Source organism: Alosa pseudoharengus, unplaced genomic scaffold, assembly GCF_046254945.1.
Source record: "Alosa pseudoharengus isolate Yale_2024_CS ecotype anadromous, Long Island Sound unplaced genomic scaffold, YU_APseudo_1.1 YU_APseudo_1.1_scf_17, whole genome shotgun sequence".
In the NCBI taxonomy this organism is placed as follows: domain Eukaryota; kingdom Metazoa; phylum Chordata; class Actinopteri; order Clupeiformes; family Clupeidae; genus Alosa; species Alosa pseudoharengus.
The window spans coordinates 12,816,337-12,833,139 of record NW_027468640.1 but is presented as its reverse complement, the minus strand read 5'-3'; the positions used below and the strand labels follow the sequence as shown (position 1 = coordinate 12,833,139).

At 44.4% G+C, this 16,803-nt stretch overlaps 1 protein-coding gene across 1 annotated transcript in view; it reads left to right on the top strand.

Annotated features, from left to right (window-relative positions):
* LOC143127885 (phospholipid-transporting ATPase ABCA1) overlaps window positions 1-14,588 on the top strand; it is a 267,356-nt gene extending 252,768 nt beyond the window's left edge. Inside the window, exons 49-50 of the mRNA XM_076289598.1 lie at window positions 8,408-8,651; window positions 14,395-14,588. Of these exons, the coding sequence (XP_076145713.1) occupies window positions 8,408-8,651; window positions 14,395-14,505 (355 nt within the window). The 3' untranslated portion in view covers window positions 14,506-14,588. The remainder of the gene's footprint in view (window positions 1-8,407; window positions 8,652-14,394) is intronic.
* Window positions 14,589-16,803: the final 2,215 nt, after the last annotated feature.

Sequence of the window (16,803 nt, the reverse complement as noted above, 5' to 3'; positions counted from 1 at the left end):
GTTGGAGTTGAGCTAGCCCGGAGGGCCCAGCTGAGCGGCTAAGTTCAGGTGGAAGAGGGGGAAAGGTTGCCGTGAGAGAACTGAGAACCCCTAGTCACTTATTTGCTCAGGAGGTGGTGTGGAGCTTGTTAGTGTGAGAGTGCAAGTGTGTATTTGTGTGTGTGTGCGTGTGTTTGTGCAAGTGGGTGTGTTTGTGTGGGTGAGTGTGCAGACTTAAACCCAGAGGAAAATTAAGGTGCTGCGGTTTGCAACTGGCCAGTAAATTCACATAAAGTGGTCACCTGAAAGAACTCACCTGTGCTTACATAACAGCGGTATGTGTGTGTATGTGTGCTTTGTGTATGTATTGTGTGTGTGTGTGTGTGTGTGTGTGTGTGTGTGTGTGTGTGTACTGTGGGTGGGTGGGTGTGCAGCTCTTGTTAGTGTATCAAGAAGTGTGCCTCCGTCTTCCCTGGCAAATGATGAAGCCGCCACCACAGAGGGAAGAGAGAGCTGCTACCCACCTGTGAGCGCTAGCTGCTGCCGAGCTTGTTAACTAGTTGAAAGGTGACAGCAGTCACGGCTGGAGCGTTTCAAATCCTGCGTGTGACTGAGGTTGTGTTTGCTGTGGTACTGTTGAAAGAGAAAGACAGAAATAAAGAGAGGGAGTAGGATAAATGGAGAGAATGAGCCAGGGAGAGAGAGAGAGAGAGAACTAATTGATCGGATGGCTGCTGCTGCTGGGGTTTTACAAGCAACGTTTTGATTATACTTGTATGCCTGCAAGCACTCTCGACGATGCCGAGTGTTGATCCTTTTGAGTTCCGCTTCTTTTTATCTCCCTCACGTGGTTCTCTGTTCCTCTCCCCTCCGTGTGTCTTCTCGCAGCGCGTTGTGGACGGAACCCCTCCGTTCGCCCGGCGGGACCGGGCTTGTCAGGGTTCCTGATTGGGTGATGGATTAAGCAGGAGCAGCGGTCGTGTAATGAAAAGTGGTGTAGGAGTGTGATTTCATGTGGAGTTAACATGTCTCAGGGTAATTAAACGACCACTGAACAGTTAGGAATACAAAATGGATGAGATCTGTGCCGGTTTGACTTTGTTCTTTTTGCTTCTCCTTCATTGTTATGTTCATAGCTAATTATGTAAAATGAAACAAAATATGACAAGACTTACAAATACGTCAGATATGACAAGACAAACAAATCAGTTAGCAGTAACCAATCACAAGACGTGTGTGAGAACCACCATGGAAAGGCTTACATACAGGCAAACGTTCATGCTAGTTGCTGAACAGGAAATCACACACACACACACACACACACACACACAAAGTATAGTCTGCAAACTAGCTTCTGCTCCAAAAGTCATTTAAAGGTATTTTACCACCACAAGCCAGGGCCCTTCCTCAGACATAAGACCTTTTTTTTTTTTCAAATGGCCGCATTGTAATTTCCAGTATTTTTCAGGCCTTCTTCCTCCCTGACAGGTGGGCTAGGGCCTTTACCGTTCTATTTACTCATTGGCAGTCTGAAGCGTCCCCTTTTACGTGCCGCTGCCTGAGCGTGCCGTCTCATTGGAATGCGTGTATGCGCGTTTGAAAAATCACTGTGGAGTTTAGCCAAAGGGGTGTGAACCGCATGATAAATGTCAGCGCATTTTCTCATGCAGCCGAGACTGATTTTCTCATGCGGTTTCTCATGAGTCATTTAAGAGCTCATTCCTGGGAGTTTTGATTAAGTCACTCAGAATATGGGGTTTTACTTGAGCTGCGGTCTCGACTACACCCCCCCACCCACCCGTGGTAGTTCTGGTGCTGAATTGTTGGTTGATACGTTACCATGCAATAGTTCATGTGTGTCACAGCAACAACCAAATGCACATTTACCATGGTGGAACTGAATATTCCACTCCTAATTTATCCTCCTCTGCTCCTTTATTCTTCCTCATCCTCTGCTCTTGTCTTCCTCCTCCTCATCTCCTCTCTCATCCTTTCCTTTTAGTTCCTTCACCTCTTCCTCTGCTCATTCCTTTTCTCCTCCTCCTCTGTCTTCCCCTCTTCTCTCCTTCTCTCTTCCCCTCTCCCCCCTCCTTCTACCCACCCCTCCTCCTACTCTCCCTCCTGCTCTCTCTTCCCCTCTTCTCTCCTCTCTCTTCACCCCCCCCTCCTCCTCCTCTCTCTTCCCCTCTCCCCCCTCCTCCTACCCACCCCTCCTCCTACTCTCCCTCCTCCTCTCTCTTCCCCTCTTCCCTACTCCCCCCCTTCTCCTCCTACCCCCCCTCCTCCTCTCTCTCCTCCGCTTCTCTCCTCCACTGCGGAAGCCTCTCAGGAGGAAGTTATTTCGGTCGCATCTCTCCACTGAGCGCCTTCTCCCTCCACGGGGACTGTGGTACTCCGGTGGGTGCCAGGTGAGGTTGGAGTGTTGGGGAGGAGGGTGGCAGAGGAGAGTGAAGATGGAAGCATGGATGATTTTGGAGGACAGGGGGTGGGGGGAGTGTGTGTGTGTGGGGGGGGGGGGGGGGTCTGCTCACTTGAATTCCTCCCAGGTTTGTAATTATAACGATGGAACCTGTCTGCTGTTGCGTGCCGTGCGCTTAGCGCACGCCGTGGACATTTTCACGGGTAAATATGACATTAGGGGATTAATTAGGCAGAAAACAATGGGTCATAAGTGCGCTAACGACAAAATAACAAGGCAAAGTGGTTTACTCCTCAGCGCGTAAGGCTAACATGGCATAAGCCCACTAAGATTACCGACGTTAATGAGGATAGAGAAGGCCATTCGCTCGCTAGTGAACTGTGCAGTCTGTAATGTAATTTCACTGTTAATATCAGATGCTAACATTATTCCTGTTCAGCTGTGTTTATTTATTATGTAAAATTGCCCAGCTAAACTCTATCCCCAAGCCACACGCTCTTGCTTCACTGCCAAGTGAGCAATTGAGACTTCAGTGTCTTCTTTTTACAATACTGTCTAGAGTAGAAGGACTTCCCATTTGTTATGGAGTGAAAATATTCAAGATAACACTGATTGAAACAAGACAATCAAAAGGTGTTACGGCCTATGTGATGATGAATTGATTGATGATTTATACAGTGCTTTACAATGAAAGGAGTAAATGTCACCTCAACTACTAATCAGTTTGTGCCAGAATTGTGTTATGATATAGCCCAGGGGTCGGCAACCCGCAGCTCCGGAGCTGCATGTGTCTCTTTGATCCCTCTGATGCTCAGCTTTTGAAATTAAATCACTTGACTCCGTAACCGTAGCTGCACAATATTGTTACATTCGCGGTTCGTTGCCATGTCAATATCAAACAAAATCACCGATTTCCCTCCATTTCAGTCAACTATAACACTTTAATTGTTGATGTGATGTGTTGTTGTGTGTGTGTTGATGTGTGCGCTTGCTGTAGGCTAGATAAAATGTTCAAAAAGGAAACGTCAGCAACCACAGCAACACAAGGCTGAAATGGGAAAGTTTCCATCCGAAGACTGACTCTGAAAACGCGAAATTAACTGCCCGTTATATATCGCACACTGCAACGAGTTAGTAGGCTATTGCTGTGTTAACCCTGTTCGGTTCCACTTGCATGTGAGAAATCTTTCTCACATATGAAAAATATAAAGACAAACCTGCGCTCACGTTTAAGGGCAATTCCGCGCAAAACTGTCACATCCATAACGCCAACACGTTATGGATATGACAGTTTTGCATGGAGTTGCCCTTAAATGGTGACAGCCTCAATTCTTGCATGAAACTTCACCTCACTGAATATGAGCCATCCAGACTCCAAGGCCTAATGTTCAATTTAGTTTTTTAGTTACTTTGCATACCAAAGGACACTGGAAAAATAGGGGGTGGTGTTTAGCCTACATGGGAAGTATAGGCCTAAGGCCTATACTTCTGTCATTCCACTTTACATTTCAAGTTACTTGCACATTAAAACTAGTAGAAAATGTAGGCTATTTAAAAATCCTCTGTTGAATGAAAGTAACTGTACGTTAAATATCGAAACTTTTTCTTGTAACCGTCTTTATGTGGCTCTTCTGAGATTAAAAAAATAATACATTTGGTAAAAGTGGCTCTCCAGGCAAAAAAGGTTCCCGACCCCTGATATAGACCATATGAGGAACTTATTAAAAGTTCTTCTGAGTTAAAACTCCAAACCTTTGGTGAAGAACCTTTTTTGTGCCAGACAGATGCATTTTGTTTGCTAAAAGGTTTGTGTGTTTACTTAAAAGAGTATTTATTTTTACCAAAGACATGGATACAGAGGAGATGTGTATGCATATAATTGGAGTTGATTGAATGTAGGTGTTGTGTTCTAAATTGAATGCAAATCACTTCAGCATATATTCTCAAAAAGCAAATGACTCAAAACGGGTGGGAAAAAACATACATTCGTGTTTTGTTTCGATTGAAGTGTTTTGTGTAAATACATAACGACGCTAACAGATTCCCAAGTGTTTCGCGTAAGCTTTGGGACAGAGGCCTCGTTTGCTAGACCGTGAATCACGAGCTCATCAGCGCTGGATCATATTGATTACATTTTCCCGGCCGCGTCGGGAGTGTGGATAAATTCTTCAGCCTTATGCTCGACTGATTCTTGCCGTTTGGTTCCCACGCACGCTTCCGGGGGGGGCTGAAGGACCAGCAGATGGCTGACATGTATAGCCCAAATTACCTCCGCGACGTGTGAAGCACGTCCTCGATGCGCGCCGGTGTCGAAAAGCGCGGTGCGCCACACAGCTACAGCTGTTTACAGGAGAGGGTGGAGGAGATGCTCTGCGAACGCTAAAAACGTCTCTGACCTCAAAGAACCGTTTCTAGTCAGCCTCTTCCGAGTGGATATGCACAGCTACTGAGAACACATACGCATTGGATACACAACTTTGAATACTTTCATACATATGGAGACGCGTACACACGCTCACACTCATGCACACAAACAAACACAAACACAGAGAGACAAGCACAAATAGTTCTACATTTAGAAAGGCAAAAAGATGCTTCTTATGCGTCTTACACAGTTTCAGCGAGGCACAAAAAAAACACAGAAATGCAAACAAGCTCACTGCCTATAGCACACACAGAAATAAATATACAGACACACATTTACAGACACACTAGCACTACACACTCTCTCTCTCTCTCACACACACACACACACACACACACACACACACACATACATATTACATTACATTACATTTTGGCTGACGCATTTTTAACCAAAGCGACTTATACACAGATACATGTACACACGCACTTGGAGATGCATGCAAAAGTAGGTGTTCTATCCCACACACACACACACACGCACACACACACACACACACACACAGAGACACAGACACACTCCTCTCCAGAATTGCTTATCGTCTCTGCAGGTGGTTGATGCTCAGCTCTCTGCACTAATTCCAGGCAAGGCCTCAGAGCACAGCAGGCGGCCGCGCCCTTAACACACACATGTAAACAAAGTGGCGCCGTGGTAACCTATCAACCTATCAGCAGGCAGAGGGGCCTGATGTTCCATTGCATACAGCCCTGTCAGATACCCCATAGCAACAGGGTCCTGAGGGTGGCAACAGAGGGGTGGGGGGGGGTAGTTGGGAGTGATGGGGCAGATGTTGGGAGGGGATGTTCGGGGCAGGACGATGGGGGTGCACACACCTGCTACCCGCTACCCAGTGGGTAGCACACGCCTTGCACTCACACACACTGGCAGCAGGGAAATTAACATCAATTATGCATCATCTCTCCCTCTGACTGGGCCTCCCTGTGCCATGCTCCCTCTCTCTCTCTCTCTCTCTCTCTCTCTCTCTCTCTCTCTCTCTCTCTCTCTCTCTCTATCTCTCTTCTCTCCTCTCTCTCTCTCTATCTCTCTTCTCTCCTCTCTCTCTCTCTCTATTTTTCACACTCCACCTTCCTTTCATCCTTTCACTCAGACACACACACACGCACCTACACACACACACGCTCTTGCGCACACACACACACACACACACACACACACACACACACACACACACACACACACACATCCAGTCACATGACACTCATCTCCAACTTCCTCATTACTTTCTTTTTTGCCTCTCTCTCTCTCTCTCTCTCTCTCTCTCTCGCTCTATCTCTCTCTCTCTCTCTCTCTCTCTCTCTCTCTCTCTCTCTCTCTCTCTCTCTCTCTCTCGCTCTCTCTATTGCTGTGTCCATAATACATTTTGATATTGCCAAAGCATGACAAGTGAATTGTGTTAACATGCAATGTAGCAACAATAACAAATATAAAACAGAAGCTAATAGCCACATAACAATAAAACAGTTATGAACAGATTTAGTCCTTTGCAGTCTTTTCCTCTCTCCCTCACTCTTTGTTCCTCTCTTTCTCTCTCTCTCTATCTCTCTCTCTCTCTCTCTCCTCCACTCTCTGTCTGGCTGTGCCTCCCTCCCTCCCTGAGTTTAGCTGAGAAGTTCTCGAGCGTGCGGGAGGGAGAGGGAGGGAGGGAGATGGAGGAGAACTTAACAGAAAGACCTGATAGTCCTGCAGAGCTGCAGAAAAGAGTCTGATGAAGAAGTAGGCTGGCGCTTAAAGCACTTCACCGCTTCCCCTCGCCTGCCACAGCCACAGTCACAGTGAAGTGTTTGTCTTTATGACACGATGAGGGCTGGACACATAGGAGGAGGTTTACAAGAGACAGATTAACCAAAAGTGATGATTTCACTGACAATCTACCATCTATTGTTGTTGAAGAGTTTTGTGATTGCGCAACAGCGGCTGTATGTTTGTGTATGTTTGGTTGCAATGTGAAAAAGCAATAGTGAGTTGTATCATTTAGACACCGTCATAGTATGATTTGTTTTCCTGTGTCCTAGAAAAAAATTCAGTCTTTCAGGCAAGAGTTTCCTGAACAGATTGCTTAAGTTTGCTTTTGTATATAGCAGTACAGTGAATATTCACAACCCTGTACCATGATGATAAATATGGACAGCACGTTGATCTTTATGTTTTATATACACCTTGGCGGACTTAGCGGAGGCTTTTATCTATATCACTTTACACATCGTTATTCAGCTCACCCAGTCTCAGAAGGAGACTGTGCTTGCTCCACTGAACAAGGGCATTCATCTGAAACAGCCAGGGTGTCTCCCCTTACATCTGAACCCCTCCTCCGTTGTTAGTGGCATGTCCTCCCAGCTGAAGGGCATCGTCTGGACACTGTCATCACTGAATATTTATTGATGGTGGATGTGGTAGTTGGACCGACATGAGTGCGGCGCACTCGGCTTGCGATGTTTGATTACGCCGACTCTGTTGTTTCCAACACAACCCCTGCGTACACCACCACCGAACCCCCACCGTTGCCATGACGCCGCCGTGTAGATTACTGTACAGTTCAATTTCTATTTGTTTGTCAGTGTGGCTCAATGAAATCCACTGTTTATCAAATGCTCTGTGTGCGGCCTTCCTTATACAGCCTCAGTGCTCTGGCTCTACATGTGGACTCTTGAGTGTGTATGTGCACTGCTTGGTGTAGTCCCTCTTGCAGATGGTGGTTCTACATATTGACTCTTGAGTGTGTATGTGCACTGCTTGGTGTAGTCCCTCTTGCAGATGGTAGTTCTTGACTCTTGAGTGTGTATGTGCACTGCTTGGTGTAGTCCCTCTTGCAGATGGTGGTTCTACATATTTACTCTTGAGTGTGTACAGTATGTGTACTGCTTGGTGTAGTCCCTCTTGCAGATGGTGGTTCTAAATATTGACTCTTGAGTGTGTATGTGCACTGCTTGGTGTAGTCCCTCTTGCAGATGGTGGTTCTACATATTGACTCTTGAGTGTGTATGTGCACTGCTAGATAGATAGATAGATAGATAGATAGATATCTCAGTAGCATACAGACATCACACACAACATGCACTTACAGCAGAAATGGTAAACATAAGTATAAGTATAAACATATAACTAAACTCCACTGTACAATAAAGACAGTAGAAGATAATGCTTGGTGTAGTCCCTCTTGCTAATGAATACTGTATTGACTTATTAATGACTGGATACTTGCTGATATTGGATGTCTCTTTCTACTCATACCCCCTATGTGTAGGTTTGTGTAGGCTGCAGTGTGATTAGTGTAACAATAAATGCTACCTTTACACTCAGCGGCAATACTTATTGACAAGTTAATCACTGGATACTTGCTGATAAGATAACAAGTGCCTCATCCCTCTCAACCTCCCCATGCCCCCTCCATGTACAGTATATGTTTGGGAATAATGTTCAAGCTAGAGTTCAATTAGACTTATTGCATTCTACTTCCTTTACACACAATATAAATACGTGTTAACTATTGACAAGTTAATCACTGGATACTGGCTGACAGTGGATGTCTTAACCCCCCCCCCCAACCCCCCCAACCCCATATGTAGGTTTGGTGACGGCTACACTGTGATTGTGAAGGTTGGGGGCTCGCCCCCTGCTCTTGGGCCTGTGGAGGAGTTTGTGCGGGCCAACTTCCCGGGCAGCTTGCTCAAGGAGCGGCACCACAACACGCTGCAGTACCAGCTCCCACGCGGAGAGGGCGCTCTGGCGGGCATCTTCAGCCAGTTCACCAAGCACCAGAAGGCCCTCAGCGTGGAGGACTACTCCGTCTCCCAGACGACGCTGGATCAGGTACGTGTTTGTGTGTTTTTGTGTGTGTGTGTGTGTGTGTGTGTGTGTGTGTGTGTGTGTGTGTGTGTTTTGTGTGTGTGTGTGTGTGTGTGTGTGTGTGTTGGTGTGTGTGAGAGAGAGAGAGAGAAAGAGAGAGATGGAGAGAGAAAGAAAGTTAAAGGGAGAGAGAAAGAAAGATACATTTTCTGATGGTTTGTAATTCATTGGCCATGCTTTTATCCACCAGTATTTCCCACTGTGTGTGTGTGTGTGTGTGTGTGTGTGTGTGTGTGTGTGTGTGTGTGTGTGTGTGTGTGTGTGTGTGTGTGTGTGTGTGTTTGTGTGTGTGTGTGTGTGCGTGCGTGCGTGCCTGCCTACAGGGACACAGATAAGTGTGTGCATTTGTTTGTGTTGATTCACTTGCTCCGTCCTTCAGCCTTCACTTAAGAAACAACATTCTCCAGATTATTCGCACGTACGCCCTCTTCTCCTCTCATCTCCTCTCCTCTCTTCTCTTCTCTTCTCTTCTCGAGAGCAGCTCGTCCAGAATATACAATATATTTTCACCGTGATGGATTGCCCTGCTGTTTATCATATCTATTGACCTTAGTTGAGGTGAGACTTTTGAGTCATCCCAGGACAACTCTCTCTCAGCCTCCATAGACACGTTAACGACTCAGCCCACTGATGCCGGGGCTGTGTTTTTGAGTCTAGCCTAAGGCAATTATTATCATTAGCCCAGCAGCAGCGCAATACCTAATACAACTAATCAGCGATATTTGTTGACTCTGATTAAATTATTTAATTGGTAACGGCATGCAGCTGTGAGGGCTTTACCTGTCTGCTTAGTGTGTGTGTGTGTGAATGAATGTGTTCATGCTACCCCAGCCTGGGAATTCTTCCCTTAGTTTGAGCTGGAGGGTTCTTCCCTTGGTTCGTACCTGAGAGTTATTCCATTGGTATGGGCCTGACAGTTCTTCCCTTGGTTTGGGCTGAGAGTTCTTCCTTTGTATTTGGACTGAGATTTCTACCCATACTACTGGCCAGAAAGTTATTTCGCTTTAGGCCTCAGAATTCTTTGTTTGCTACTGACTTCAACATGATTCCATCAGTTTTGGTCTCAAAGTTAAGTAGTATAAGTATATATACTCTTTTGATCCCGTGAGGGAAATTTGGTCTCTGCATTTATCCCAATCTCTGAATTAGTGAAACACTCAGCACACACAGTGAACACACAGTGAGGTGAAGCACACACTAATCCCGGCGCAGTGAGCTGCCTGCAACAACAGCGGCGCTCGGGGAGCAGTGAGGGGTTAGGTGCCTTGCTCAAGGGCACTTCAGCCGTGCCTACTGGTCGGGGTTCGAACCGGCAACCCTCCGGTTATAAGTCCGAAGTGCTAACCAGTAGGCCACGGCTGCCCCAAAGTTCTTTCTTTGCTTCAAGCCTGCGAGTTCTTTCCTAGCTTTAGGCCTCAAAGTTCTTCCTTTGCTTTAGACTTGAGAGTTTTTTCTTTGCTTCAGGACTTCAGGACTGAGAGCTCTTCCACAGATTGAGAGTTCTTCATAACTGCAACCTAAAGGTTCCTTCACTTCTAGACTTTATGACGGAACTTTCTCAAATCGACCTTGTCTGTTAGCGAGTGACAGCTCACATTCCATCACTTGAACTTGATTGCTCAACTCTCAGTGAAAATCCATGAAACACCCTGGGTGTGAGCTTCGACACCATCACTATGGTGGTGATGGTGATGGTGACTATCTATTTTTATGCTCTTGCCAGGCTCTCTTAATTAGGGGTTACTGTATGATTATTTTGCTCATATGAGAAGCTGTGCTTTCTTAACTCAGAGATCTGACGACTAGCGCCCTGTCAGTCTGAAAGCACTAATTGGCTCTACATCGCATCATGCTCAACCTGCTGGTTTTATACTGTAACTGCTCAGTGCTGTTTGGATTTAACAGGAGCATCAGGGGATTTTTTTTCCCCTTTACTCCTATTCTGCTTTGTCTACTGTTGCCTTGTTAAAATAAATAAAACTGGGTGTATTATGGCTATTCACTGCCAACATTTGGGCAACAGCCTTTATTGGGATCCCCCATCCAACACCTCTACATGGAGTTTGTTTTCCTGTTTCTCCACAGTGTTGCTCAAATGTTGACACATCAGGCCAGGTGGCTTTAGCTTGTAGCTTGGCTTGTAGGCATCAGGCCAGGTGGCTTTAGCTCCCTTCAAATGGTTTCACCAGCTCCCCATATATGTTCCTTCCTCACTATCCTGGGTTGAAATTGCATTGCAACCAACAAAGTTGCTAACTTAGTTAGCAACTATGGTTTTAGGAAACACACCCCTGATCAATTAGCCTGGTCCTACCAGACTCTCACACATTTCATAATGTACAGAGAGTCTGGCTACTTTCCATTGCCAAGCGTTAACTTCCTTGAAGGCGAGTACTCTGTTGAAGTTTAAAACTATTGGATCTGCCCAGAGCCACTCTGGATCTGCCATAACCAATCACTAACGTTTGGTCGTGACGTATGTCTGGCTCAATCTAGCGCACAACCTCAACGTCATCGTTCTCAGCCGCTCCCTCTGTTCGCTGATTGGACCTGCAGATTTTTGCAGGAGAAAACCTGTGAATATACCGCAGACCCAGACGACGTACTGAAGGGAAATGCAAATTTAGCAGAAGTACGTAGGAGGTCGGAGCCAGGCTACTGATCAATAGCTGCTCCCCAACAATGTGTGCTGGATTAAATATTGTAAAAGGTTTTGCCAACCTCTCCTACCTTTGCCTTCCTCACAGTCTTCATCAATTCCTTCTCTCTAACAATGTGTGTTATTGAATATAAAAACCCCGAAACCGCAGAAATGTTGCCTGTGCTTGACTCTTTAACCTTTGCAGCTTTTGTAAAACTGCACAGGTAAAACGCTGTTTTTGGGCAGTGTACCCAGAAACTGTTTCTGTTTTTAGGCTGATTCAGTGTTTTTTATCGACGCTATGTGCTGGTGGGAAATAAAAGGAAGCATAAAGAGAGATGTTTGACCCTCTTTTATTAAACTGTTGCCCATGTCATGGTTATGACAGTGTCATGTCAGTCTTATGCACACCCGTCAAATAAAGTGTTGTATGGCAACACACAATAGAACTTGAACTCCACTAAAACATTGATATCCAATCAGAGTATGATGTTTCACAAGTGTTGGTGGGAACAACATGCTCTGTGACACCCTAGCAAAAAACAAATTGTCTCTTTCACTGCAAAAAATCCTAGAATTCAAAATCTAAGTGAGATAGATAAGCTTAAATCAAGGGAATATATACTTATTTTTGCTTATAACAAGAGAGTTTTTGCCCCATTTTGACCTTGTTATAAGTGAAAATATTATTGTTCTGTTGGCAAATCTTGCAAGTGAAAGTTTATTGTTTTGTGGGAAATACTACTTAAAATAAGCATAATTATCTGGCAAGATTTGCCAATAGAACAAGAACATTTTCACTTAGTACAGTACAAGGCAAAAAAAACTTAAATCAAGTGCAAAAATGTCTTAAGCAAATATTATTTTTGCAGTGTACATCAAATGTTGTGGAGAGACTTCTTGCCTGAACTATAAATTGGCCTTTAGGATGCACCGCGATCAACAGCTTCCAGCCCATCCCCCAGGACTCAATGACACAGTCTGTCTCACTCTCTCTGCCTCTCTCTCTCTCTCTCTCTCTCTCTCTCTCTCTGCCTCTCTCTCTCTCTGTCTCTCACTCTCTCTCCCTCTCTCTGTCTCTCACTCTCTCTCTCTCTCTCTCTCTCTCTCTCTCTCTCTGTCTCTCACTCTCTCTGTCTCCACCAAAGACAGGACTCCCTCCTGACAGGCACGGTGCTCCGGTGAGGTTAATTGCGGTCCGCTGCGTCCTTCTTAGTCCTGCCACGCCTCGGTGGTCGTGCTGTAAACATCGGCGGAGTGATTAATTTGCCTCCTTCTCGCTCCGCTCCAGTCCTCTGTGGCATGCCGGAAACGGGACATCACTCGAGCACGGTGTCGCGCTCTGGCATGCCTTGAGGGCTGTTGAGGTGACGGGGGCGGGTGAACATAGAGGGTTCATAAAAAGTATGCCCTTTATCAAAGTATATATATATCCTTTGTCATGTGCTCATACAAGATGAAGAACACGTTGTTTATGTGCATTTTATATTTAAACACATGACTACACTCAAAACTACTTAAGGCCTGGCGGAGGATGTTACATTGATGTGTAATAACTAAATAAATGAAAAAACAAGCAAACATAAAGGAGTGACATTGTATAACCTTATTTTAGCACAGTTTAGACTCAAGACTCCCCCAACACTTTGGACACGTACACCTATGCCATACACCCCAGGTGTGTGGTATTGTCAGAATTATCATAAATTCTGTTGTAAAACTACTCTTACCATACTAAACATGGCCGTGCCTTTGTTATCATCATGAAAATTGATATCATTGTATAAAATAATGATATATAATAATAATAATAATAATAATATCATTGTGTCATGCTGACTATTTGTGTCTGCAGGGCTTTCTCAGTTCTAAGACAGTCAAGCCAATTTCATGGCACATCCAAAGACCTTTTTTGTCCTTTGTCGTTCTTGTTCTTTTTCCCCCCCTCACAAAGTTTTCTCAGGAGTTTTCCCTGGGCTCTGGTAGAAGCGAGGAGACATTTGAAAGGAGCATGCAGTTCAGCAATATCACCCACCTAACAATCCTCCACCGGCGTCCAAGACTAAGGGTCCCTCTAGTTCCAATTAAGATAGCTGGCGTAATCTGACACCTGGATGGATGTGGGAATTGGCTGCACTGACATGTTTCCCTCGGAAATGAAACACGGTCGGGGGTGGTGGTGGTGGTGGGGGGGGGGGGGGGGGGGTAAAGGAGTCACTTATCTCTGGAGCGAGGAGTTGTGCGGAGAGAAGTGGATTTGAATCCACCGTGGCTTTCAAAAAAGGCTGCCATTGCTTTGTGGGCAGAGAAGAAGAGAGTAGGAGCAAAAAAAGGAGAAACAGAGAGAGAGAGAGAGAGAGAGAGAGAGAGACAGAGAGAGAGAGAGAGAGAGAGAGAGAGAGAGAGGTGGGAAGTATAGAAGAGGCAAAGGAAGTAAAATGAGATAGAGAGAGAGAGAGAATGAGGTAGTGAGGAAGGAGAGTAGGGAAGTGTATGAGACTAGAGAAGAAGTGGGAAAGAGGGAGAGAGGGAGAGAGAAAGAGAGAGACAGAGAAGGAGTGAAGCTGTGGATGCCACAGAGGTGGTGCCTGCCTTCAGAGAAATAATAGAACAAGTTCACTCCTCCGTCTTCAGAGCCGGCGTTTGCTGTTGGGCTTGATGCACGTGAGAAGTAGCAGGAACGATGGAGGAGAGTGGGGGTGGGGATGACAGACGGAGAGACAGAGAGGGAGAAAGTGTGCCTGTCGTTTACTATATTCAGGTTTTATATTCTCTGTTTCTCTACTTTCAGTTCTCTGTTTCTCCTACTAAGAAACAGAAATACAGTGATTGAATGCAAACACACAGAGAGAGAGAGAGAGAGAGAGAGAGAGAGATACTCTAATCTCATCCACACCATGTCTCTTGTGTATACTCCATGTATGTCCAATCAGAGATGTCCGCATGGTCAGACTCGGACACAACCATGATGGAATTAAAAAGGATGACGTGAGGAGCACAAACCATCTGTTATTACTTCAGCAGACATGTTTTAATCTGAAACTGTCTCGCCTCTTCTCTCTTCAGGTCTTTGTCAACTTCGCCAGACACCAGTACGATGAGGAGGAGGAGGACGCCAGGGCCTACAATAATGTGGTCGATCTGTCGGACGAGATGCCAGTTGACCGAAAGAAATAGTCCAACACTTTGACTTTTAGTGAAAGGGAGAAGAGGCTCTATACTCTCTAAAGTCAGAGGACAAACTCAGGCACTTTGATGATTGATGATTGTGTCATGCTTGGATATTGTTGATAATTTAAGCAATTTAAAAAACATGTATATTTTTTATTATTATTTTTAATATGCAAATCAAGTTCAAATGGAAAATATTATTCAGAAGACTCTACTTATAGTCTTTACTTATAGCACCATTTTGTGTGAAACAGCTTTTAGCGCATAGCTCATAGCTCACAATTCACCCTTGGGCTTCTAAGTAGATGTTTACTGTGACAAAAATGTCCTATGCTAAAGAAATTTTAGGGATCCCAAATGGGTCCTTGAAGCTGCAAAGGTTTCAGGTCAGGTCATTCATAACATATACTGTAGCTACGATACCAAATCATTAAGTTCCTTGACATACATGTTATATATAAATATTTCTTTCTCATGCATTTTTTTTAAAATGGTTGTATAAGACCACGTGCAATATTGTCATGTAACACCATATGGGAATGTTTACTTGAAAAAGAAAATATTTTAGTACAAAGTACATGATGTTTACCTCTAAAATGTTCTACAACAGTGCGCTACACAAAGAGTCTACAACATATTTAGCAAGATGAACGATAACATTGGTCCTCGTGTCTACAAATTAGCTATTTTTTCTCAGTCTAATCCTTATTTCTAATCAAAGATGATATTATACTATGATATAATCCTTAAAGTCCAAAAGTCATTGCCAAGATACTGTGATATTTTCATATGCATCTGTTTAACAGCCAAATACACATTTCATTTTTTAATATACACTGGCAGAAAATATGATATACTACAGCTTGTCAAATAGTCTTTAACTTCTCGCTATACAGTGAACACAATTGGTATAAAGTCTTGCAGTGAGATAAACTTTTCCTACAAACCATCACAGACAAATAACCTATATCAACAAATCCACCCCAACACCTCACACTACATTAGGCTATTAGGCATTCAAGTGAGTTTGCAATGGTCATCTTTAAGCTCCTTAAGATTGACCACCCCAGTGTTTAACCAGTGGGACTTAACATTGTCTGACATGTTTAGCTCAGGAGAACACAGATGGATTCAGGTCCACTGTCCAGTCCAGTTTGCGCTCAGGTGATTCCCTGCCATTGTAGTCAGTTGAAATGCTCAATACCTTTACTGCTTTTAATGTCCACATTACACTTTTTGTATTTATTTGGTCAGAGTGTTAATGCAAAATAAATACAATTTATTTTTTGACCACCTCACCACGCCTGACAAGTCTCTCCTGGTAGCTGAATTTTCATTCGTTTATTTATCTTAAACTTCCACCTTCATCTTAAATGTGCTTGAATGTGTATGTTGGAATGTGTCCTATTTTCCATATGGATTTGTGCCTAGCTGTATGTAGAACACCTTGTCTCAATGAACTTTAGATGGTTTGTTTTTTTATTTGATTTTTACCAGCTGCGCATTCCCTTAAAGCACTTTGTCATCTTGAATGAAATACCTCACATTAGGCTTGTTTTTGTTTTTTTTCCAACCTTACCCCACCGGCTCCACCACCACCACCACCACCACCATCCCTCCCACTTTAAGAATGAAAACAATCCATCATCTCCGTATGCCTCTCTTGGGAACAGAGGGTTACTCTATGCACATGCCATCTTTGGCATGCCAGTCATTGGCCTCCCCTCCTGCTATCTTGTTCTTAGCCGAGAATAATGAATCCTATTTGTACTGCGTATTGCTTTGTGCTGAGGCAGATGATTAAACATTTGCACAAATTGTCGAACGACTTTGAGTTTAATTTTGAAATCCCATGCTCTGTTTACACTGTGATTCATCTGCATGAGGTGCAATTCACTTTGAGTGATTGGAGGTGTGTGTGCGTATTTGTGCATGTGTGTTGTGTGTGTGTGTGTGCTTCTGTCTCGGTGTAAGCAGACATTTTCCATTCTTCACTATCCCTTCAGTGTTATATATACAGATATACACCTACCCCCTTGTCATCTCTCTCACTTTCTCTTTCTTTCTCTCTCTATCTCTCTCTGCCACACTCATTCAATCTACTCCTCCACTCAGTTTTTTTTCTTTTTCTCACTCCCTTACTCAGCCATGCACCCACTTTCCATCTCACTTTTGTTCTCTCTCTCTCTTTCTCTCTCTCTCTCTCCCTCTCTCTCTCCTTCTCTCTCTCTCTCTCTCTCTCTCTCTTTCTCTCTCTCTCTCTCTCTCTCTCTCTCTTTCTCTCTCTCTTTCTCTCTCTCTCTT